The following is a 23,390-nucleotide window of genomic DNA, read 5'->3' on the forward strand; positions in this document are numbered from 1 at the left end:
AAGTAGCACTGCAGGAATCAATGAGAATATTATTTTTTTGAGGGAATGATAGACTCTACCGAGATTCCTATTGATTTTTTGCCTCTCTAATGACTTGTACTACATGCACAATCGGGCAGCTCATTATTATCAGGGGACTTGAGGCTGGATTTCTTGATGCTGACAGGTCTGCTCACAGCACACAGCATTATTCTTCTGGGACATTTGGGAGGTATGGATAGAGCTGCCAGCAGAGAGATGCCATTCATCCCTCTGGAGATGGCCATGAAAAAAACAGGGAGGTTGAGTTCAGCATAAGCTGTGCTCTGAAAGATGAAATGGCACCAGGGCTGCCTGCATCACTTCTGTGAGCTACTAACCAGCTTTGGGGAGCTCTGTGTTCAGGAGGATTTTGGGTGTACAGTTTATCCACTTACATTCACTCCTTCTTAATCTCATCCTGGAGGTGCTGGCGCAGAAATAAAGCAGCTGTGGGAACACTTCACTCTTTGTACATCTCTGTTTCCACATCTGGTTGACCAGAGGATGTGGACCTGAGTGTTTTCTGCATAATAAATAAAATTCTCCCCCAGCCTGCCTCATTTTTGAGAGCTTGAGAGGAGTGGGTATCCAATCATCAACTACAGATCATTGACATAACTTCCTATTGTAAATAATGAAAGCCCTAACCACTTTGTTAAACCTCCCTTCTCCAAATGACACAGATACTAAAAAAAAAAAAAAAAAAAAAAAAAAGCTGATAATTGGAATAGCAATAATAGCCTTTGGAAGGAAATAGCAATTTCCTGAAGCTGGCAATAAAAATTATAGGGGAGTCCATTGACCCTGCACAGACATATTTTAAGACTGCAAACCACTGGCTGCAATGGGATAGAAAATAACCACACAATTGAGATTGGGCAAAATTTGTTGAGGACCAAGTAAAGAACTCCTTAAGGCTGGACAAACCCATGGTTTCTACTCTGTGTGAAGCAGGTTGCCAACAGGTTCCATGTTCAGCTCTGGGATGTGGGGATCTAAAGCTGGAACTGAGGCCAAGGGGAGAGTGGTGATTCCTTGTCTGGTCTGTGCACCAGCAGCAGATAAAATTTCCCAGTCTGAGGTGCCTAAAAAACTCTGCCTGTTGTAGGGCAGCCCCCATGGCAGACCTGGGGACAGCAGGTCCTGCTGGGGCTGGCAGGGGGTTCTTCAGGCAAGGCAAGCTCTGTTTGACTGCTGCAAAGTCATAATCATAGTAAAGGAAAGGGAAAATGGTGGGTGTGAAAACAGATGGATGAAAAAGCTTTGGTGCTTTCATTGTTGTTCATAGTCTGTAAACAGCAAGCTGTCAGTTTCAAAGAAAAGGGGGAAAAAAAAAGATCATGTGGCTTTTTAGGTTGTGAAGATGCAGCTGTCACATAAACATATGTCCTGCTGCCCTCGTAGCCCTTTTCTGCAGAAAATTGTTCCCATCCAAACACTGAAGAGACAGAGGCAGAACTCATTTTATTATCATCCATTTCACTCGAGTGAAATGTGCATTTAGGAACCTCAGTAATTAGTAGACAGCAGCAGCTCCTTTGCTTCTAAAATGAAAGAATAAAGCTATATTAGAAGAATGTTTTAAAAAGCCCTGGAAATCCAGGGGGATGCTGAAGCAGGCTCATGGTGTGCAGTTTCCAGGCTGGGGGCAGGAGCTGTGTGGGCAGAGAGGGCTTGCCCAGCTCCTCAGCACAGGACTCTGTCCAGAGGGTCCCTGTTGTGCTGATGGTAGGTGCAGGTCCTCCCTCCAGGAGCACCTGCAGCACCCTGACACACAGTGCTCATCTGTGTGGACTCCAAAATAGAGCCAGGGTTCAGCCTTGAGTGAGGGTACTCCATAATCTTCTTTTATTCAGTGGTAAGTAGGTTCCAGAAAGCAAATTTCCATCAATATGTTGAGGTTGGCAGGTGGATGGGTTTATTCAGCAGGGAGCTTTCAGGGTGTGGAGCATGTTGGAAAGTGAGGGTTGGGTCAGGAGCTGCAGGATTTAGTCATGGAGTGTTTTCCTATTCCAGGATCTCACTTAAAATGTGCCTACATTGTTCCATTACTGTTTGGCTGTAAAATGTCTGCCTTAACCTGGCAGTGATACAGAGCTGAAGCAGAACTGGCATCTTAATTTAATTTATCCCTGTGAGTTCAGCCATGGCATGAAACAGATATGCAGAAGAAGTTGGCTCTCTGGGTATCATTGAGATTGTTGTAGATCTACAAGGCCTTCTAAAACTTCTGTGATATCATAAGCATTGCAGCATTTGAAAGAATATTCAGAAATGACACAGAGACTGAATTTGGGGGGAATATTTGGGGTTTTTTCCTAAAATTTTACTATTATCTATTTAATTATTTTTCTTGCCGTTGTTTTAGGCAAGCTGGATGGATCATTGATAATTACCAATATTGTTTATTCCTGCTTTGCTAGTGGCTTAAGAGAAGCACCTTGCAGTGATAAGACAGGATGTGTAAAAATTAAAAGATGAGACATGTAGCTTAGGAAAAAATATTAAAAAAAAGCATTGTCCCTGCCTATGACACTTTAAGGTGCATTCCAGCCCATTAACATTCTATGATCTTTACTGTGTACAGGAAAGCACCTTGAAACATGAGTAATATTTTTCAGAAAACAAACATGATTGTGGGAAAGTGGGTTTTGGGAGAATGATTGGGTTGGTTGGTTTTTAGTTTTTTGTTGTTGTTTTGTTTGGGTTTTTTTGGGGGGGGGCGGGGGAAATTTATTTCTTTATTTTGTTTCTTCTTAAAAAAAGATTAATGCAAACTTAGAATTTTCAGTATCAACCAAAGAAAAATAGAGCAAATTGAAAGGGATCTCATTTTTATGAGACACCAAAGAGATGAGCAGTGGAAAGTAATGGAATAATCAGCCTTAATCCAGAATATGGGCTAAATTCAAGTCTTTACACTTTAGCACCTCTGGGAGCTGTGTAGGTCCTTTTATGCTTTCCTCCCCAGAAGATGCAATTTGAAATGAAGTTCTGAAGTCCACATCATGTTCCTGTGGCTGTGGCTTTTGGCAGTGCCAGTTCTCCTAAGAGCTGGGGCTGTGGTCAGTGCAGCCATCAGTGGGTGCAGATGCAAACAGAACAAATTCTGTCTTCCCAATCACCCTGTGGGAGGGTCTCATGCAGGAATACATGTTCAAATGAGATCACTCTCAACTCTTCTTTTTCCAGCACTGACTGATTTCTCCTGCTTTCTGTTACCTTCCGAAGCCAGCAGAAAGCAAGAAATACACAAGAATATTTTCCTCAACAAAATGGGAGCCAATGTCCACCTACTTTAGACTGCAAAAATCCTGTCTCTTAATTTTTTATTTTACTCTTCATTGTTGATTTTACAGCTCGCCTTGTTGTGGATCAGAAGCTACATCAGGACCTCTCTGTCTTCTGGTTCCCAGCACTATGTGCAGAGACAGCTCTGAAAATAAATCTGTGGTTTTCCTGCTCCATACATCCCAAGCAGCAACAAAGACTTTGGGTTTCCAGAATAACTGGCCATTCCAGCTGGTTACCCTCGAGGCAGAGGGGAGTGGGGAGCTCTGAGTGCAGCTGTGGTGACTTTGCAGCACCAGTGTTGGTGCAGGTTGTGCAGGAGAGCTGATTTTGGGGGGTCAGAGGGGTGTGACCAGAGATGTCTCTGGTTTGCTGGGATGAGCAGGGCTTCAGTCCCACTCTGGACTGGGAAATGGACATGGTTTGTCCTCGAGGATCCAGGAATTCCTTAAGAGAGTTTCAAGGCAAGGTCAGAGGGAGGGTTTGTCCTCCTGGGTATCTCATTGTTCTTAGGCTGCACACAGTGTGGCTTATATCCAGATTGTGTGGCATCACAGAAAGGGATCAGAGGGAATTGCTCCTGTGATTCCCAGCATGGATCCTGCAATCATCCCCTTCCTATGTGCAACAAAAGCACGAGGAGAAAGGCACAGTGTGTGTCTGCTCCAGCCAAGGAGGATTTGTCACAGATGGAGCAATTTTCTCCAAGAGCAAATTCAGATTTGCACAAGGTTTGTCCAGTTGTTTGAGGATGGAGGGAGGTGCTCAGCAGTGCTCTGCTGGGCTGTTGTTTCCAGAGCACAGACAGCATCCATATTAATGGAGCATTGTCAGTAATTTATGCTGGATTCATTACACCTGAGACGTGCAGAGGCATAAAGTGCTCTGCAAGCCTTGCAGCAGATTAGTGCCTGACAGAGGCAGCTCTTTAACAGGCAGCACATTCCCATTTGGATGGCAATCACAGGCTGGACAGCAGCAACCCCTGCCAGGAAGGGCTGTGCAGTGAGGAGCTGGGGACTCCACAGAGGTTGTGTTTGCAGCAGAGGTGGCCTGAGAAAGCTGCAGAGTCTGAGCTGTTTGTGAAGCCAAACCCAACACTTGGATCCAAATCCTGTTTCTGCAGCTCTGCAGGCTCCAGGGTGGATTGAACACAAAGCATTGGGTTGTGTCCCAGCTCTGCAATGAGGAGCTGCAGTGGTGAGGGTTGTTAGAACAGCTCGTTTGGCAGAGGCAGCAGCACAGAATGTTGGTCTGCTCCACATCCATCAGAGAGCTGAAATATTCAAAGGACTTCTTCAGTGTCTGTTTGCCATGTGTTTAAATAAATACCCAATTTGCAAAATTTGCAGTAATGGTGCATGAAAATGAGATGTACAGTGGCGTGTACTTTTGACCCAAGGCTTGTCAGTCTATTACAGAGCAGGTCATTTAACTGGGAAATTCTATTAGCTAAGCAGGCACTTCTGTGACCCATCACTCACACATGGAGCGTGGAGAAACGTGCTGTCACTCCCAACTTTTCACCACTTAAGAGAACCAACTGCAAGCAAGTCCACTGGTGTGGAGTGTTTTATGCAACAAAAGCTGTTGGTGGTATTTTCAAAGATGATGTGCAAGAAAAGATATATATGTATTTTTAGTAGCTTTTTAAAGGAATGTGTGTTTACTGTAGATGGGCAAATTACACACTGTGATGTTTTCCTATATATTTTTCTTGTGTTTTTTTATTTTTCAGGAAACAAAAATCAACTGTGTCCGGCTGGCAACAAAAGGTATGTGGGTCTCTCTTTCCTGCAAAACACAATACCAGAAATGTAAAAACTACAGTGGTGGCACAACTTGATTACAGTTCCTAGCCAAAGAACCAGCCTCTTTATTTCCTCTTTTATTTTATTTTTTTAAAAAGGAAGATTGCCCAGGCAGAACAACAATTTCTAGGACCACTCCACTGTATTTGTGGCCTCTGTTATTTTTTTAATGCAGGGTATAATTCTCTGTGGTTCCTCCTTCCCCTCATTCTCTTGACAGCTTTTCTGTCCTGAGGACTGTTCTTGCTGTTGGCAGAACATCACTGAAAAAGTGACATTAACTTCCCATTCAATTTGTTCTCTCCACAACTGTACAAAGTAGATAAGAGGAGATCTGGTGTAAGCCTAACCTTGTACACAGCGGGGCACAATTCTTACATCATGCCATTTTCATGGTCTAATTGAACAAACATCCCTGATTTTCATTGTGGTGAGCTCAGAACAGGCCGAGCTGACAGGTCACACAGAGCAAACCCAAAACAGCCCCAGGCTGGTTCACAAGGTGTAGCTCCTGAGGGACCAACAGTGACAATGCCTGGGCTCCTTCTTAGAGTTTACAGCTGCTTTTAACAACTCTTCTAAGGATTTCAAAAATCACCCCAGGGGCCACTTTTCCAGAAAAGATGTCAGACACCAATTTATTTGTAGCACAGAGTAGCTGTAAAAAGATTTCCCCAACACACGTTGTGGTCTGCCAGGGAGCTGTGGGGAAATGCTGGGGTGCTGCTGTGGGCTGTGCTACAGATGACTCTCCATTCCCAAACTTGGCTTTGCCAGCTTGTGCTCTTGCTGCTGTGCTGAAATGTGAAATACCTGCATGGCTGCCTCTGGAGGCTTTGGGAGCTCACCAGAAGTGGCAGGAGCCCAGAAATCCTTTGAGGCACCATCCCATTTTTTCCATTCTTTTCCATCTATTTTGACTTGTGGCAGAAGTTAATGACTTCAAGGTCCTTTCTCCTGATCCTTTCTGCATCTGCACTTGCAGAGGAGTTGGGAGGGCTCAAAGAAACCCCATTAGCCACTGGAGAGCATTTTCCATCTCCCTGTGGAAGCACCCCCAGGCTGTCCCAGCCAGGCACTGGGCTGGCAGTGACTGGAGCTCCCACCTGTGCAGGTGTTTTCCCTGCTCAGGCTCTGTAATGCAGACTGGTGGGGCTGTAAGCAGTTGTGTCACCACTGAAAGCTGAGGAGGAGCCATTTCCCCCATTTCTCCTTCTCACCTGTGGCTCTGGTGCTCCCCATCCCCTCTTGTTCCTTTCCTGTTTAAAAGTTCCTTGTAAAATCTTTATTTAATTCATTCTCTGGGTTACAAACAGTCTGTGTGTCTCAGTCTGTGTGTCTCCTTCCTCTCAGTTCTCTCAGCTGGTAGTAGTGTGACCATTTCAAATACCTGATTTTGGCTTTCTGGTGGTAGAAAGAGCAAGAGCAGCACTGGGTGAAATGAATCCCCACAAGCTTTTCCAGTAGCATGGTCTCTTCATGAGATCAGAGATACTGGATTAATTAATTTTTGGAAACCAGCAGTTCCTTCCATTTCTGTCATTTCAGTTGTTCATTTTTCTGGAGCTGGTGGAAGAATGTTGTCATGCTAGCAGAAAAGATACTTGCTCTGTGAATATTCAAAACAAAATAACTTACACAACTTGAAAAATCCCATTCTGACATGACCTTTTGTTTGCACTCTCTGATTTGGGTACCTCAGCAAAGTGTCCTGTAAGTGTTTGACCTCCAGTTGAGTTCTGCAAACTGAGATAATTTCCATTAACTCTGTTAGGTCACCAGGAAGAGTCACTGAGTCAATGAGCCCCCTCCTTCTCTTGGTTCTGAATGTCATCTCTTTTTAGAAAAAAATCTCTTGCTAGGATTAATTTAATAAGAGACATTAAAGAGATGGGTAGAGCCTGAGGATGTCTAGAGCCACTGCATCTTGGTGATCTTATCCTTTAGGTTTTTTTCTTTATTGACTTGAATGGAAAAGGACAAGAAATGATGGTAGTTCTAGTGTTTATTCTCGCTGTCTCAATTGATATCACTTTTGATTTATATCACTTTTGGTTCATATCACTTTTGATTTATAGGTAGATATCTTATTCCTCTGTGAGCAGTGCAGAAATCTCTGTGGAAATTCTTTTCCTGTGGCCCTGGCTCTGAATTGCAATGCTGTAATTCCCAGTGCCTGGCCCTCAGCACGGAGCCCCAGCTGTGGCTGATTTGAGGCAGGTGCAGCTCTCCAAAGGAGCAGGGCTGGGTGCAGCTCACAGGCAAGGGAGCACCACCAGCTGGGGTGATGGTAATGTCACAGGAGCTGCCACAGCTACAGCTGAACCAGGTGGTTCTGTGGTCTCTCCACAGTTTCAGGTTTCCATGTGTCCTGAGGCTGCATTCCCACCATACATTAATTCCATGTGGATAAAGGGACCAGCCCCTGCAGAGGGGTGCTGTACCTGCTCTGCAGTGGGGAATGCACAGAGACACTCACAAAGCTGTGATCACACCATGTCCTGATCAAAGGCTGATAGCTGGAATGTTCTAGATAACCTCCTGTGTCTGTGCTGTCTCCTGTCTGCTCATTGTATTGATTACCCTTAATGGCATTGCTCTGTATTCCCCTTCATTTCCATTGGTGTTTTTCTGAGGGTACAATGAGCAAACCTGAAGCCTGCCTTGAACAGAATCATCAGAGCTGCCAGTGAGGATGCCACTGTGGTGTCTTTGATAGGAATCAGGGGGAAAAAAAACCTATTTTGGAGTCAGGCTCAATCTCAGCATTAAAAGCTCTGCTTGAGTTGGTACCAGAGAGGGGGAAAAAATTGATTTGATGCAAGTAAATAAATACATACTACTGGTGCCAGACTAAATGTTCATTTTGGAATAGAAGCCTAATTTTCCCATTCCTAGACGTTTGTCACTGCAGCAGCTCCATTAGCACCAGTGAAAGGAGTTCTGATTTACACCAGTGACAGCAAGATTAGGATCCAGGCGTGTTTAAGCAAGGCAAGAATTCTCTTGAAGTGCTGGATTAACAAGGGCACTGAACGTGAGTGTGGGAGTAATTAGGCAGTGAAATGTGTTAGGCATGTGTTACTGGGGGATTGTAACACATCCTGGGTGTTGCTGCCAGGCACCTGCTCGGAGCTGAGTCTCTTTAATTACTCGAGAGACGCACGGGGCTGCTCCACCGCCTCTGCTCCAGCTGGCTGCCAGCGAGTTTGCTCTCTGTGTCCCACTGCCCCAACAACAAGAAAAGCAAAGCAGAGCACTCTTTAAAAGTGGTTTAATCCACTAAAAAAAAAAAAAAGAGAAGTTTTGGTGCTTTCCCAGCTTTCTTTGCTGCTCTTTAGCCAGAAATAGGCTGCTCAGACGAGCCCTTTTCAGTTCAGCCCAGCTGCTTCCCAGCTCTCTGGGGTGCGCTCTCTTCATGGCTCTCTGCCTGCTGCTCCTGCTTAGATAAACTTGATCCTTATGGTGGCAAGAAAAAGCTCTCAAATCCTTTTGTATTGGGTTGGGAGGAGGGGGTGGCATCAGCATTTCAGAGCAGCAGGTCCCCCAAAGCAGAGCCAGTAGGTTCCCAGCTGGGCCAGCACATGCCCTGAGCTCATTTCCCTCCATCCAGTGCCTCCATGTGAGGCTGGGTGCTGCCTGTGGGAAGGGCCAGTGGCAGGGACTCACACCAGCCCTTGCTGGGTGACCTTGGATGAGCCATCAGAAAGCTCCCTGCGTTTGTCCACTCTGTGTAGCCATCCCACACTTTGCCAGCATGTTAAACATTATGAACCTTTTGTATCTACGTATGTTCTTTATTTTCAGATTCGTTGGTCTCAGATCTCTTGCCACTTCCCTCCCCACATGGGCTACTCTTTTTTTTAATTACTGGACTAATGTTATCTTTCACAGCATTAGGCACTTGGATGCATCTCATTAACATAAAACAGTCTTTAAAAATGTTTATCATTAAACCCCAATTTACCAGCTCTCTGCCATACAATTTTTATTCAGATGGGTTATTTATAGGTTTTGCCATTTGGTTTCCTTGACAGCATTTGTTTTAATATGTCCCATTCTTTCTGAATTAACTGACTTGTTCTCCCTGTCTTAAAGCAACATATTTATATCGACACTTTATTAGAGAAAATTGCAACCTCTTACCAAGAGAGAGCGATTACCTCTTGTATTCCTAAAGTGCATTAAATTAATTTCACAGTGTAATTGAAACCAAGGCAGAGGGCTCATTAATGGTTCCTTATCTCCCGATACTCATTTCTTCTTTCCTTAAAATGTGAGTTCTTGCAAATGAAAGAATGGAACTATAATAACCATTATGAGGTACATTTTTATTTTTTTTTCCTTTTGTTTTGTCTCGTGCATGCTGCCTGGGAACCATTTTGCTTGTTCTTAGCAGTGATAGGTAGACAACAGGTGACCACGCGAAACCCGCCCAGCCTCTTGAGCACAGGTGATTATCAGTTCAGAAAAAGGAAAACTGGTCAAACTTCCAGAGGTCTGAGCAGCTTCATGACTTCTTGTTTAATACTTGTTTTGCATGAGAAATTACTTTTGCAATTGCTCCAACTGCAGCATAAAGGAGGGCAGTGCTTTCATGGCACTCCTTCAGTGCTGAGGTGGAGATCTGTCTGTGCTGAGGGTCAGCTGAGGGCTCAACAGCTCTTAAATCTTCACAGCAGCAGCTGAGTGTGATGGAAGAGCCCCATGGATCCCCTGAGTGTGCATGGAGCTGAGCTTGCATTTCCAGTTAAAGGAGCTGTGCCATTTTCTGGGGCTGATTGTTGTGCGTATTTGTAGACAGCTGAGTCCTGCTGTCAGAGAAATGGTGGCAAGGAAAGGAAAACTATTCTGCAAGCCTCTGCAGAGGAACTATAGAAACTGTAGTTTCTATAGAAACTTCTGTTGGAGCCAGAGATGCTGCAGAACTGAGCCTCAGCAGCACCAAGTCACTCACAGTGGGGAGGTTCAGAACCTCTCAAGGGTTTTGCAGCTTCCATCAGAAGGAACTTGGAGGTCTGTGTGCCATAAAACTGCCCCAACATATGTAACACTGGGACCAGGGTCATCATTAACTCCAGAAAATTTAAATATGGAGGGGAGATCCATCAGCTTGTGGAATTAGGTTTTTCTACTACTTCTACTTTAGCCTGAATGAGTAGCTGGGATGTGGCAGCATTAGATGAGATTAATGGGAAAGGAGGGTTGCTTTCTCAGTTTTTAGATGGATTACATTTCTCTAGGAATACTCCCCATGGTTGTTCCAGCCTAGTTATGACTTCCTCACCCAACAGTTATTTCAACTGCACATCAGCTGTGATGATACAGGGGCAGGAAGGTGCTGGGATTACTGGGAAGTTCAAATGCATTGGAAATAAAGGTCCTGATTTTTGGAGTGCTTCAGCGTGGGAAGAAGGAAACTTCCTGGGAGAATGTTGATATCTCAGTAAAGAACCTGGGTCTGAAACATGGCCAGGGAAATCTTGGGCTGGCGGGGAGGAAACAGCAAAAAAAATCAGTGGAAAATGAGGTAGGAAAAGGTTCCTGCTGTTCCCATGCAGTTTTGCTGCATGTGAAAACTGCTGATTTAATAACTCCTGCTCCCTCCAATCCATTGAAGAGGCTTCTTTTGTTTCCTGAAATACATTCTGGTTTTGTAGACAGATAAACAGCACTTTTTAAACAGATCTAATCCCACTTCAAATCTGTTTGGTGCTGCGTTTTGTCTTCTAATACACTGGAATATTATTCCTTTGCCAGGTTTGTTCTGTTTGGTGCTATTTATTTCAGAGGAGTTTATCACACTTTTTAAGTTGAATGCATGAAAAGGGTTGGTTGGTTGGTTTTTTTTCTCCCCTGAACAAATTTCTGCCTTCTAAAAGTTATTTTTTAGCACAACTTTTGTGCATCACAATCCCTTTAGGGGCTTCCTTATCCCAGGGCACAGTTTTGAATTAGTGCAGAATGGGATGAGGCCAGGAGTGACCTGAATTTGGTATCTCCAGCCTTGTGTCCAGAGGTCATTATCTACTCCAGAGCTCTGCTGCATTGCCAGACCCTAATCCTGGGCTCCCCAATTAAAATAGCAGCTGGAGGTAAGAGGAGAAGCAGCACAGTGTTTAAGATAAAATCTGGGATAGTTCAGCAACAGGAGACAGAAAACATCACCTTTGTAATTCAGAGGATCACTGCCAGGACACAAATAGCTTCAGGATAGAAAGGGCTTTGGAGAAATGAAAATAAAATATATTATAGCTGTGTGAGCCAACCCTCCAGGAACCACAGCAGGCTAGGACTTACCTGGAGCAGTGGGGAGGTTCTTGTCCCTTTTCAAGACCCACCTGCTGGGAAAGGATGCTCTTGGCTGTGTGCTGTGGCTGGCCCTGAACCAGGGGACATCCTCCTTTGTTTGCAGATAAATTGGCAGCCAGATAAAGGAGTGGAAATGGAAGAAAAGTCAGTAGTTGGACATGAAAGCCACATGTGAAGGTCAAATTAAGAAAAGGTTTCCTTTGGCTGTCTTTTACTTGGTTTGAATGCAGGGAGCATTGGACAATTCCTCACTTGTGAAATTTAGGGGCATATTTTTCATCTCTTCTGCTTGAAAAGTTGCAGGAACAGCTCTTTGGGTGTCCCTTGGAGCCTCTTCTGCACAGGGGCTGAGAAGGGGGCAGGCAGGAGGGGACTCTCATGTTTTAGAGGACGGCGGGGTTTCATGTTCCTTCACACCCTCACACCAACTCATTTGGGTGATCAGGATTTTGTCTCCATTTCCTGATACCTGCAGATCCTGTCTAAGGTGGGGCAGCCACGGGGCAGGTACTGCAGATCACTTAAAATTATTTTCATAAATAGATTATTATTGCCAGTGAGAGGAGTGACAGATTTGTCTTTCCAAACAAACTGTGGGTCTGCTGGTAGATAAAATTAGCAATGGGAGATAAAAGAAACAATGGGAAGGATTCCATTGATGGATGGATGAAAAAAGGTATTTGCCTTTACAAATAAACTGTAGGTTTGCTGATAAACGAAATTGGATATTGAAAGATGAGTGAAACAATGGGGAAACGCCTAAATTCCATAAGAATTAAAAATTAATAAGGAGGGTTATACACTAGAGGGGAATCTTCATTATCAGGCATTCTGGGAAGTCTAAACCTCCCAAGTACCTCAGCCATGAGGAAAGAGAGACCCCAGGGCATTGCTCCATGGCCTCTCCCTTGATTGGAATAAAGTCAAAGGACTCCCCTGTCTCCTTTCTGGACATAAACCTCTGGTGTTTGTGGATTAATTTTCCTGACATCAGTGTCCTTTAACAACACTTCCAAAGGCATGACAGACCCTGGACTGTTACAAATTCGTGATTCCTGTTTCCTTAAATAGGTTTTTTGACAAGCCAGTATTCAGAAACAGGGTTGACATTAACAAGCTTCTGAGCTTCTTCCAGGAGCTGGACATTAAAATCTATTTGGTTGCATTAGGATCTGTGATAAAATTACAAGGTAGATGTGAGATTATTTTATAGTGGTATTGTAGAGGAAGAGGGAAATCTTCATTCCAGTCTTGCCTGAAAGTGCTGCTTCAACTTGGCAGGGCTCAGGAAGTGTCCTGGTGTTCATGCAGCTCCCATTGAGTGTGTGTACACAGACTGCTGACTGCAGCAGTGCTGAGATGGCCCCAGCAAGGGGAGAGAATGATGCACCTGACTCCATGGATAGCAGAAGGCTAATTAATTAATTTATTATACTGTATTATTCTGTACATCCAAACTGAACCTGCCAAGCACTCAACCCTGCACACACTGCCCAGAATCTGTGACTGTCCCCTGACAGTCCAAACACACACACACACACACCTGGCCCTGACAGGCCAAGGAAACAAAACTCCATCACTGTGGGTAAACAATCTCCATATTGCATTCTACTTTGGCACAACACAGGCACAGCAAGTGATAAGAATAGAGTTTTCTTTCTCTGATGTTCAGAGAATGTGAATCCCAGAAATATTCTTGGGAAGAATTGTGCCTTGCTTTTCTCTGTGAAGAGAAATGTGGGGCTACACCTGATGCTGCCCAGCTGTCTCCCTTTTGCTGGAAGAGAGATTCCTCCTGTCCATGCTGCTCCCTCAGCTCACAGTGAAGCCTCTCAGGGCAGCTTTTTGTAGGTCACCCTGGTACCTGAGGCACCTTTGTCCCCTGGGGCTCAAAAGGTGACTTTATTTCAGTGTTCACTTTCTGCCCACCCCTGGGCTTTGCTCACTGCTTTTGCAGCCTCTGCTGCTGCTGTGAGTGTGGATTTTTCATGATAATCATGGTGAGAACAGGGTAACTACTCAGAGGGGGCTGACTGGGGGAAAAGTCAGTAATTGTGGTGAATCTCTTATATATCCATATATATATCTTATATATATATATCTTATATATGAATATCTTATATATCTTATATATCCATATATAAGATATATATATATCTTATATATATCTATATCTATATCTATATCTCTCTCTATATATATATATATCTATATATATCTATCTTATATATCCATAACATTGTCAGGCACTGAGAAGGTTTTGCCTGTTATCAGTCAAAAGGTTGGTCTCCCTGGGTCTAAGACGTCACAAAAATTAAGTGACATCTGTAAATTTGAACTTGTCACATTGGTAATTGTACTTGTTTTCAATTTCTATGATTTTTGAGCTAGTTTTTAAATACAGTTCTGCAAAAGTGAAGAGTTAAAACAGAAACACGCTCTCACCCCCTGAACCATCACATCACTTGTTGGCATCACAGCAGCTTTCTTTAGCTGAGCTCCTCTTTCAGGGAAATGTTATAAACTTTGTTATTCTTGGGGGCCATATCTCTGCTGTTAGCTCAAATGAAGGGCTCCTGTTTTGAAGAGAGAGGAAGAAAAACAGGAGGAAAAAAGAATAGCCTTTGTGCTAGATTTGCCTGGCATCTCCAGAGTCAATTATTCACTTACAGCTATTTTTTAATTCTCATTCAGCTTAGCAATGCTGATCTTGATGTCTCACTGTGTATTTACCCTCATCCTCCTACAGATTCCACCTGTAAGCCTGAAAATCCCTCATACGAATTCTGGTCTGTCTTTCTCTCCAGGACTGCTTTGTTTTGCTGCTCCCTCTGCTCAGAATATGGTTGAAAGCTTTTGGCCCTCATCATTCTGTCAATTCCTTTTGAGCTTTGTTAAAGAAATGAGTGTGTCTCGTTATAGGCTTAAGCCTGTGCTGTTTGCAGTCTTCAGTGACTGGAGGTGGAAAATTGGTGTAGTGAGGTTGTGTGTGGTGATCCTCTTTGTGAGACTCATTTTTTAATGAATTGCAACAAAGAAATAGCCAAAAAGGAATCTGGCTTTTAGATGTGATGAGCTGTTCCACTCTGTTGGCTCATGGTACCTGGAGGTGCCAGCATCATGCACAGATTGTTTTTAGTGCTGATAAACTGCTGCTGGGTGTGGTCAGCCAACATCCTGGCTCTGGGTGTTTCCACATCAGGATGTACAAAGGTGTCTTTCCACCTTATCTCAGTGTTATCATCCCTGGAGGTACCTGTCTGCCCTGTGTTAGCACTCCAGACTGTGTTTTACAGATATAGATATTATCAGGAACTGAAAACATGAGGGAAAACATTCCTGCATGCAGAGCTGCTTTAATAATTTGTAGGCCACTCACATAGAAAGCACCATAAAAAAATAAATAAAGGAAATCGTGTTTACAAGTGATTTGAGAATAGCTGTCTTTTGAATACAAGCCTCTAGGTCTATTAGGAGATTTTACATTCAGCCCACTGCCTGGCCATTATGTGCTGCAAAGAAATTACTCTGATTGTGCAGATCATTTCAACACATAATGACTGGGAGCCCAATATTTTTCATTAATTTTTCTGGGTTAAATAATGCTCTGAAGTGATTTTTCTGATTGTTTTTTTGTTCCAAGAGTGGATTTCTTTCTGAAGAAGCTGTGTTCTTAGGTGCTACAATTTTGAAACCAAACCTCATCATTGCCAGACTTGTCCCCTTGCTGAGTTTTTCCTGTCTCCTGGAGGTGGCTGAACCTCCCATTTCTTGTGTTGGTTCTCTCATTTTGTCCCTCCCTCCTTCACACTTGCATTGCCCTTCCCTGGACTCTTAATATTTGACCCAGCTTTACTTAGGACATTTTGTTTGATTTTTTTTCTTCTCCTGTTAAGCATTGGGATGCTTCTCTTTCCTCCAGAGTCTTGGCTGCTGGTGAATGTGGTGCCCCATCCACTGCAGGACTTTGTGCCTCACCAGCTGGAAACCTCATATAAATACCTGACTTTTCCTCCTGTTTATGGCTCTCTTGAATTCTTTTTCCTGGCAGTGTCATTTTTTTAAAATGCAATATTGTAATTGCTGCCTGAAGTAAAGAATGTTTCAAATTGCAGTTTGTGAAATAGGTTTTATGGGAGAAACTTGTATTATCAGCCCTGCTTGGTTACATGCACTCAGTAATCATTCTTTCCTGGATGTTTTTCAGAGTGCCACCTCCACAGAGGAGGTTGCTTTATATTTTGTGGCTTATTTTCAAATAATATCTCTGTGCAGAAATTGCTGGGAGAGAGATTGCCATGGTATCTTTCCCTTAGATGCCCCTGCTGGTTTTTCCCCAGAGGGCACTGCCCAGGCTGCCCAGGGAATGGGCACAGCCTGAGACTGCCAGAGCTCCAGGAGGGTTTGAGCACCAGCCCCAGGATGGCCAGGGTGGGATTGTGGGGTGTCTGTGCAGGGCCAGGGGCTGGGCTTGAGGATCCTGGTGTGTCTCTTCCAGCTCAGCATACTCTGTGATGCTATGAATCAGCAGCAGCATGGCCAGATTAGACCTTAATTAAAACCTTAATTAAACCATCAGTGTGTGATGATCCAGAAACCTGACTTCTCGTGGGCTGATGAGCTGGACAGCTCTGGGAAATTGGCCATTTGCCCCTGCCCTGCTCTCTTTGCATCTCTGCAGCATCACCAGGACTGTACCTCCCACCAATGTGCTGCCTCCAGTGTCTTCTGGCCCACTGCAAGATGCTGGATCTGGGAATTTTGGAAGGGATTGAAGAGAAACAAAGTCAGTTGGGTTGCTAGAGAAGAACTAAAATGTTGCAATAGCTCTGACTGACCAGTGGAGTGCTGGGCGAGTGTCGGTGCCTGTGGAAGTCAGCCCGGCCCCTGCTCTGGCTCTGGGATGCTGCATTTAGTGCACCACAGAGAGGGGCATCTCTGAGAGCAGCAGCCTGGTGGAGTAGATCAGGCACAGACAGGGAGTCAGAGGACCTACAGTCTGCACTCCTCTGGCCCTGCCTGCTATCATTTGCCTTTCTTATTAAGGAAGCAAGCTCAGGGCAGAAAATTGTCCTAGTTTGTGTTAGTGCAGAGTAATGGGGTGCTGACCTCTGTGGGGGCTTTGGGTGCCACTGAAATACACACACTAATAACAGTGGTGACCTGCTCTGTGTCTTACTGCTCCAGCATCCAGCTCCTGTTACAAGGAACAATTCATTCCAGGAAATGTGGTGGAAGCAGCCACTAGAAAATCCAGTCATAGTTGTTTTCATTCCTTTTTAATGCCAGCAGTATATAAACATGGTTTTTCAGAAAGAAAAGGGTGGCCCCTCAAGTACAGTAGTGCAGGGATTTGCAAGAGTGTTTAAAGATATTTGTAGGAAATGGCCATCTGAGCAGTTTTTATGGGCTGCTGTGCTCAGAGAATTTCAGATCTTGCATCTCTATAAAGGAGAGGAGCAAAACTGAATTCCAAAACAGCGTTTCTGTCAGGAGCAGCAGAAGTCATGTCCTGAGAGAAACAGCTCACAGAGCTCCTCCTGCCAGGACAGGAATGTTCTTACCCACAGCTGGTGCTGGGGCAGGTGGGAAACCAGAGCAGGCAGAGGAGATTTAGAAATCTGCATGGAAAATCTGCCAGAACAGCAGGAAAACAATGGAATTCTGCAGTCATGTTTCACTGCAAGGCTTTGAGAATCCCAGAGCCAGGAATTTGCTGACACTGTCATATTCTCCATTCCTAGGCACTATCAGCTGAGACAACTTACAAATGGCTGGGCTGGTAGCCTAAAGGAATTGCTGGCCTTTGCCAAGAGAGATAGAGTTGCCCAGAAGATTGGAGTGAATCAGTCACCCCTGTGTGGAGGTGTCAGGATGGATAATGAGCCTTTCTTCTCCTCCTGGAACTGCAGGAGCCTGCAGTGGGGTGGGAAATATCAGATAAAAACACTCTGACCACACATTGCCTGGAGTAAGGAGCAGCAGCCTGGCAAAATCAAACCAATCTGGGGGATCAGGGGATGGAGTTGACAGCACATTCTTATTTCTTCTAACACAGCTCACACTTCATGAGGGTGTTCAGATGGTACAGAAATGAGGGGCATCTGACTGTGCTGTTTAGAGTAGAAAGCCATTCTCCAACACCTATTATTTAGGGTCATAAGAGTAACTGCAGCTCAGCTGAAGGATAATTTGGAGTACTTCTGACTTTCACTTCAATGAATAGAGTTTTAGCCATTTTCAGGGAGAAATTGTACCTTTCTCATTGCCTTTGTTGTGTGACAGTGTGGGGATTGCCTGTCTGATGGTGCATAGCTCACCTCTTGCTCACATTTACTGCAAGATTGTGGGAGAGCTTGTCAGAAAAAGATGGAAATATGCAACTGATCCATTATTTTATTTTCATGCTCAGGAGTCCCATTAATGCATTTCAGACCTGTGAGCACAGAAGTTATCAGTGAACTCTTAACTGAATGGGCAAATTGGTGAGTGCAGCAGAATAGCAGAGTTGTCAGGGGCAAAAGCTGAAAATGATACATGTGATTCCAAGAGCCAGCCCTTTTTGCTTGGTAAATTTTGTGTTTTGCTCTGAGTAAACTAGATTAACAGCTTAGCTGTAGGAGAAGTGAAATCATGCTTTTATCACTGCATCATCCCTTAAAGCATGTGCAGTTTAACGTGTGGCAGAGAGGCAAAACAACACCCCAGTGACAGTGAGACTGCTGTCTCACCAACACACGGCCTTGACTGGATATTATCTCCCCCAGCAAGTGACTTTGAACAGAAGTGATTCAGATTTCCTGAAGATCAGCAGCACAGAGCTGTTAAAAGAGCAAAACATTATGGTGTTCTCCTGTCAGCCCTCTGTGTTCACCTGTGATTCCCTTTGCCCGTGTTTAAGCTGCAGAGGAAGACCTGGCTGACTGCAGCAGCAGAGGTGAAGCCCAAGATAAGAGTGGGTCTCATGTAACATGAATTCATTTACCTCTGTGAACTGCACTGGTGATATTTTTAGGAGTAGTTAAGTGTAACAGGAATATGATGAAGATAGGCTTATTTAGTCTTTAGAGTAGCCATGAGTCAAATCTTGTGGGGCTTTCTAAATCAAGCTCAGTGGCTTAAGCTATATCTGGAAATATTCTGTGCAGCAAGCAGTGAAGTCAGCAGAGCTAAGGTCTGTAATGAGGACTAATGAGGTCTCAACATAGGGTCGAGGGCAGCTGTCTCCAAGGTGGTCACTTAGAGCAGAAATGCTGTGCAAATAATGCTCCTAAATATGTTTTATTTTCAGGTGTGTAGATTTCACTTCTTAAAAATCCAAACAAATGAACCAGAACCCCCTAAAATTTCAAATAGAAATTATGCTCTCTGGTTTGGGCTGAAGGAGTCCTGCCTGCTGTGTGATGATAGAGGGTGCTGAGGCACTGGAATTGGCTGCCCAGAGAAGCTGTGGCTGCCCCTGGATCCCTGGAAGTGTCCAAGGCCAGGCTGGATGGAGCTCCAAGGCTCAGCCTGGTCTAGTGGAAGGTGTCCCTGCCCATGGCAGGGGGGTGGAATGAGATGGGCTTTAAGGTCCCTTCCAACTCAAATCATTCCTTGATTCTGTGTGGAGGGTGCTGCTCTGTATGTTGGATTAATGCTTGTTACATGTATATCTGTAATGGGATGTTTAAAAAAGCCAGGCATCCAATACACTGAGAAAGTCAAATTTGAGCTGATTTTGGAGGGAAAAAGTTTCTGCCAGAAGGATTATTATAATTACATGTTACTGTGTTCACTCTTTCAATGAGTAAGGATCTCAAGTCCATTTAAACTATTTGAGATTAAAATTAGAGCTGTTGTTCTGTTTCTGGGTGCATGCTGAGTGCTTCAGAAGAGTAAATGCCCCATTACAGTAGAACTTAGTAAAATATTAGAGTCATTTGCACTACACTGGGATTTTACACCCTATTACTGCTCTGAATTATCTGTCATTAGCCCTCATTAAAGGCAGATTTGGTTAGATGGACAATTGTCTATTGCAATTTGATTGCAAATATGTTGTTAGGCTTTCAAATGAATATTTAAAGTGGATCATTGCACAGTTTGCCTAGAATTTTTTTTTTTTTATCTTGTCCTTCCTCTCCCTCCATCTTTTAAGGAGCTTCCACCCAGAATTCCAATGCAGTGGAGCCTGAAAAGCAAGTGGACAGCACGGTGAAAATGGCTGGAGTTATAGCAGGCCTCCTGATGTTTGTTATTATCCTCTTGGGAGCAATGCTTACCATCAAAAGAAGGTAAGTTTCTGCTTTGCTTCCATCTTGGACCTCTTGTTGTAGTTTCCAAAGGAAGAATAAATAAAGATAAAACATTCTTTGTGTGTGACACAGAGCAGCAGTTGAATCCTGTGTACATAACACTGACACCAAGAGTCCAGAGGAAATCCAGCAACAAAAGAATGGTTGTTACTGCAAAGAGATAATGATGATTAATTGATAATTCATGTCAAGGGATAAGTCACAAAGTAGCATGGGATAAAGGGGATGAAAGGAGAACCTCTCCTGTCAGGGAAGGCTGAGAGGCTTGGGATTGCTCAGTCTGGGGAAGAGAAGGTTTGGAGTGACCCAGTTGTGCCTTCCAGTCCTTGTAGGGAGCCTGCAAGAAAGAGGGAGAGAGAGCTCACAAGGGCCTGGAGTGACAGGGCAGGGGGAATGGCTTCAAGCTGACAGACAGGAGGCTTAGATTGGATATTAGGAAGAAATCCTTCCCTGTGAGAGAGGTTGCCCAGAGAAGCTGTGGCTGCTTCATCCCAACCATTTTTCCAACACTTGAGTTTTCTGATGCTTTGGCTGTCCTGGCTGCTACACCCTAAGTTATTATCTCCCAGATAACACAGACAAACCCCCAAACAAAATTACTCCTAAAGCAGAATGAGTCCCAGAGGCTGGACACTGAGGCTCCATTTGCTCTGTGTGAAAGCTCCCAAGCTCCTGCTGAGCTCAGCTGGCCCCTGAGACAGTGCCCAGGACCTTCAGCTGAGCTTGCCAGGTCCCTGGAGCAGCAGTGTTTGCTGAATTTGGGTGTGATGTCCCACACACAGAACTTTGCTCTAGCTGGTTTTGCCACAGGCTCTGTAAACCTGGGCAATTGTCTTCCAAGTTAACATTGGAAAGGAGGTGAGTGGGAGTATTAGAAATCTAAATTCTCCCCTTTTTTTCCCTAGAGCTGGAAAATGACAGTCTCCTCTGTGTTGTTTCCACAGCCCCTCCCAGGGCAGACAAGCAGAATCCCTGCAGTCTGTATCTGTTTGCTGCAATTTGCAAGGATACCTGCTGGAAGACACACTGAAATAAGGAATAAACTGGCTCATTGACTTTAAAATCTTTTCCCATTTAGAAGCTCTGAGTGCAGGAGGAGGATTGGGAGGCTGTGGCACACCTCCAGCACCTCCAGAGCTGCTGCTCACATCCCTTCTGGGCTCCCTGGGATGGGCACCACCAGCCATGTCCAGCTGGGGCTCGGAGCTGCACATGGACAAATGTTCCCTGAGGATGAGCCTCAGCCTGTCAGGCTCATTGCATTTGTAAACTAGAGTGGGTTGGGACCAGCTTTTATAAAAGGAGAAGCTGATTTGGGCCACAAATTGATTGGAACTTCTGGAGGAGCAGAGCTGAAAGCTTGAACTCTTCTGAGAGAGCAGTTTAACAACAGAGTTCTCCTTTTATTTTGCAAACAGAAGCACTTGGAGTTCCAGCTCTTGCATTCCATGTTTGCATTAGCCTCATTTTAAAAACAGTTCCCTTCCCAGTGCACAGAGGCCTGGGTGTACAAATAGTGGAGTCTTTCAAGGCAGCAATTCAGAAAAAACATTTAATGAGCTGAACTTGAGATGCTGTCTTCAAATGGAGCTGGAAAATGTCCCAGTGACATTTGCCCATTGTCCAGGGCATCACAGCTCATTGGGGACAGACACAGGAATTCCTGGATGAAGCATTTTGTTAAGAGAGAGCAGAGGAAGGAGAGGGATTAGAAGAGAGGGAAGACATTGGTTTGAGATGAACACTGGTATCATCAGGAGCCTCTTTTTGTTCCTGTGGGACTCACCACAGGAACCTTTCAGACACAGAGCATGAGCAAGCAGTGCCCAGTTGCTCACAGTCTCAGCAGAACAAATCACAAAAATTCCAGGAACTCAAAACTTTCTGGGGGCTGAAAAAGTTTTAGAGGGTTCACTCAGGTATGTGAAGCTACATTAAGCCAACCAGTGTTTTTATACAGTGGAAAATTTGGGTTTGATGTTATGTTTGTGGTCTGAAAGTTTTAGCTGAAACTTAGGGTTGTCTAAAGTCTGCTAAAGTTTCCATATCTATGTATCCATATCAAAATTGTGTGTACATATAAATTTCTGGTTTAAACATGACTGTCTTACAGTATTTAAAATCAAAACCATTAACAATTTGTTTTCTTGGTTTTGGGAACCCACTAACTCCAGGAGTTAAGCCATAGTATCATCATTACATGGCTACGAAATATAGAAATTGCTGCAACATAATGGAAAGAAACTTCACACAAAAACATGTAGGGACAGGACAAGGGGGGATGGCTTCAAACCGAAGGAGATTAAATTTAGATTGGGTATCAGGAAGAAATTCTTCACTCTGAATGTGGGGAGGCCCTGGCACAGGTGCCCAGAGCAACTGGGGCTGCCCCTGGATCCCTGGGAGTGCCCAAGGCCAGGCTGGACAGGGCTGGGAGCAGCCTGGGATGGTGGAAGGTGTCCCTGCCCATGGCAGGGGGATTGGAATAATCTTTAAGGTCCATTCCAACCCAAACCACTCTGATTCTGTGATAATTTAACCTGTAAATTTAGAGGTGGTTATCCATGCCTACAGGAGTGTATGTGCTCAAAAAGGCAGAACCACATTCTTTCATTAACAGGTACATATCCTGAAATATCTCATTTTTATTGTATGAAAATATTTCTAATTCTCTTGTTGCTGCTTGTTGTTTTTTCCTTAATATTATTTAAATGCACTTGTATAACAGAGTATACAAAATCATTTTGTAAACACAAAAGGAAACAAGAAAAAAAAAAGGAGATATTTTTCAGGAGAAAATACCCTTTGACTTTGCCCCTTCCCAAAGTGTTTGATGTTGGTCTGTTCTGGTTTCATCTGGGCAGTTTTAATTCTGGTATAATCGTGACTTGTGTTTCCCTGGAGTGAAGAATGTGACACTTCTCAGGCTGGTGTGTTTGAGCAGACAAAGCCTCCACTGACCCCTTTAAATACAAGACAGAATAAATAGGATCAGACAGCCTGTCATGGAAGCACTGTAAATAAGTTCTATAAACTGCTGTTGGTAGCAAAAAAGGAGATTTGGGGCTATGTAGGGTCTAGGATTATTTCCTCCTATGAAAACTCAGCTCCTTATTCTGGATTAGGATTTAGGTGGTTACCTTAAACTAATTAAACAAAACCCCAAAGCCTCTTGGGAAGAACACAGGATAGAATTGGGAAAAGGGACATTGAGTGACCAGTGTCCCCCCTGTGTCCCTGTTTCAGGTGGGAGACAGGCAGGGGTCTGGGCTGTGTTGTGCTTTCTAGGACCAGGGTGTGTTTTTACTGAACCATAACTCTGACCAGTTCTCACAGTTAAGCTTTGAAATATTCTTTAGTAAGTCCTCATTTCAGGCTGCATATTTTGGAAGAATTTGAGCCAAAATGTCCAGTTTCAAAACACAATCCTCTCTTTGTTTGTCTTCCTTTATTTTCTATCCTTATGGAGCAAACCTTTCTGAGCTTTCCTCTGCAACCTGGAGGGATGTGCAGCTTTTTAATGAGGGCTGAGAGTCTGGTGGGATCCCAGATGTCTGTGGCCCAGACAGGAGAGCAGCAGAAGGAACAGCAGGATGTTCAAGGGAACACTTCCAGTCGATAGAGCTGTGTGAGCCCTGGTCCTGGCCTCTCCCAGGGC

At 44.2% G+C, this 23,390-nt stretch overlaps 1 protein-coding gene across 1 annotated transcript in view; it reads left to right on the forward strand.

The window, feature by feature from the left end:
* Positions 1-23,390, forward strand: part of LOC132335971 (receptor-type tyrosine-protein phosphatase T) — a 166,882-nt gene that overhangs the window by 73,446 nt on the left and 70,046 nt on the right. Inside the window, exons 7-9 of the mRNA XM_059863006.1 lie at positions 5,051-5,087; positions 9,520-9,576; positions 19,576-19,711. Coding sequence (XP_059718989.1) covers positions 5,051-5,087; positions 9,520-9,576; positions 19,576-19,711 — 230 coding nt within the window. The remainder of the gene's footprint in view (positions 1-5,050; positions 5,088-9,519; positions 9,577-19,575; positions 19,712-23,390) is intronic.

Source organism: Haemorhous mexicanus, chromosome 18 (genome assembly GCF_027477595.1).
Source record: "Haemorhous mexicanus isolate bHaeMex1 chromosome 18, bHaeMex1.pri, whole genome shotgun sequence".
Classification (NCBI taxonomy): Eukaryota; Metazoa; Chordata; class Aves; order Passeriformes; family Fringillidae; genus Haemorhous; species Haemorhous mexicanus.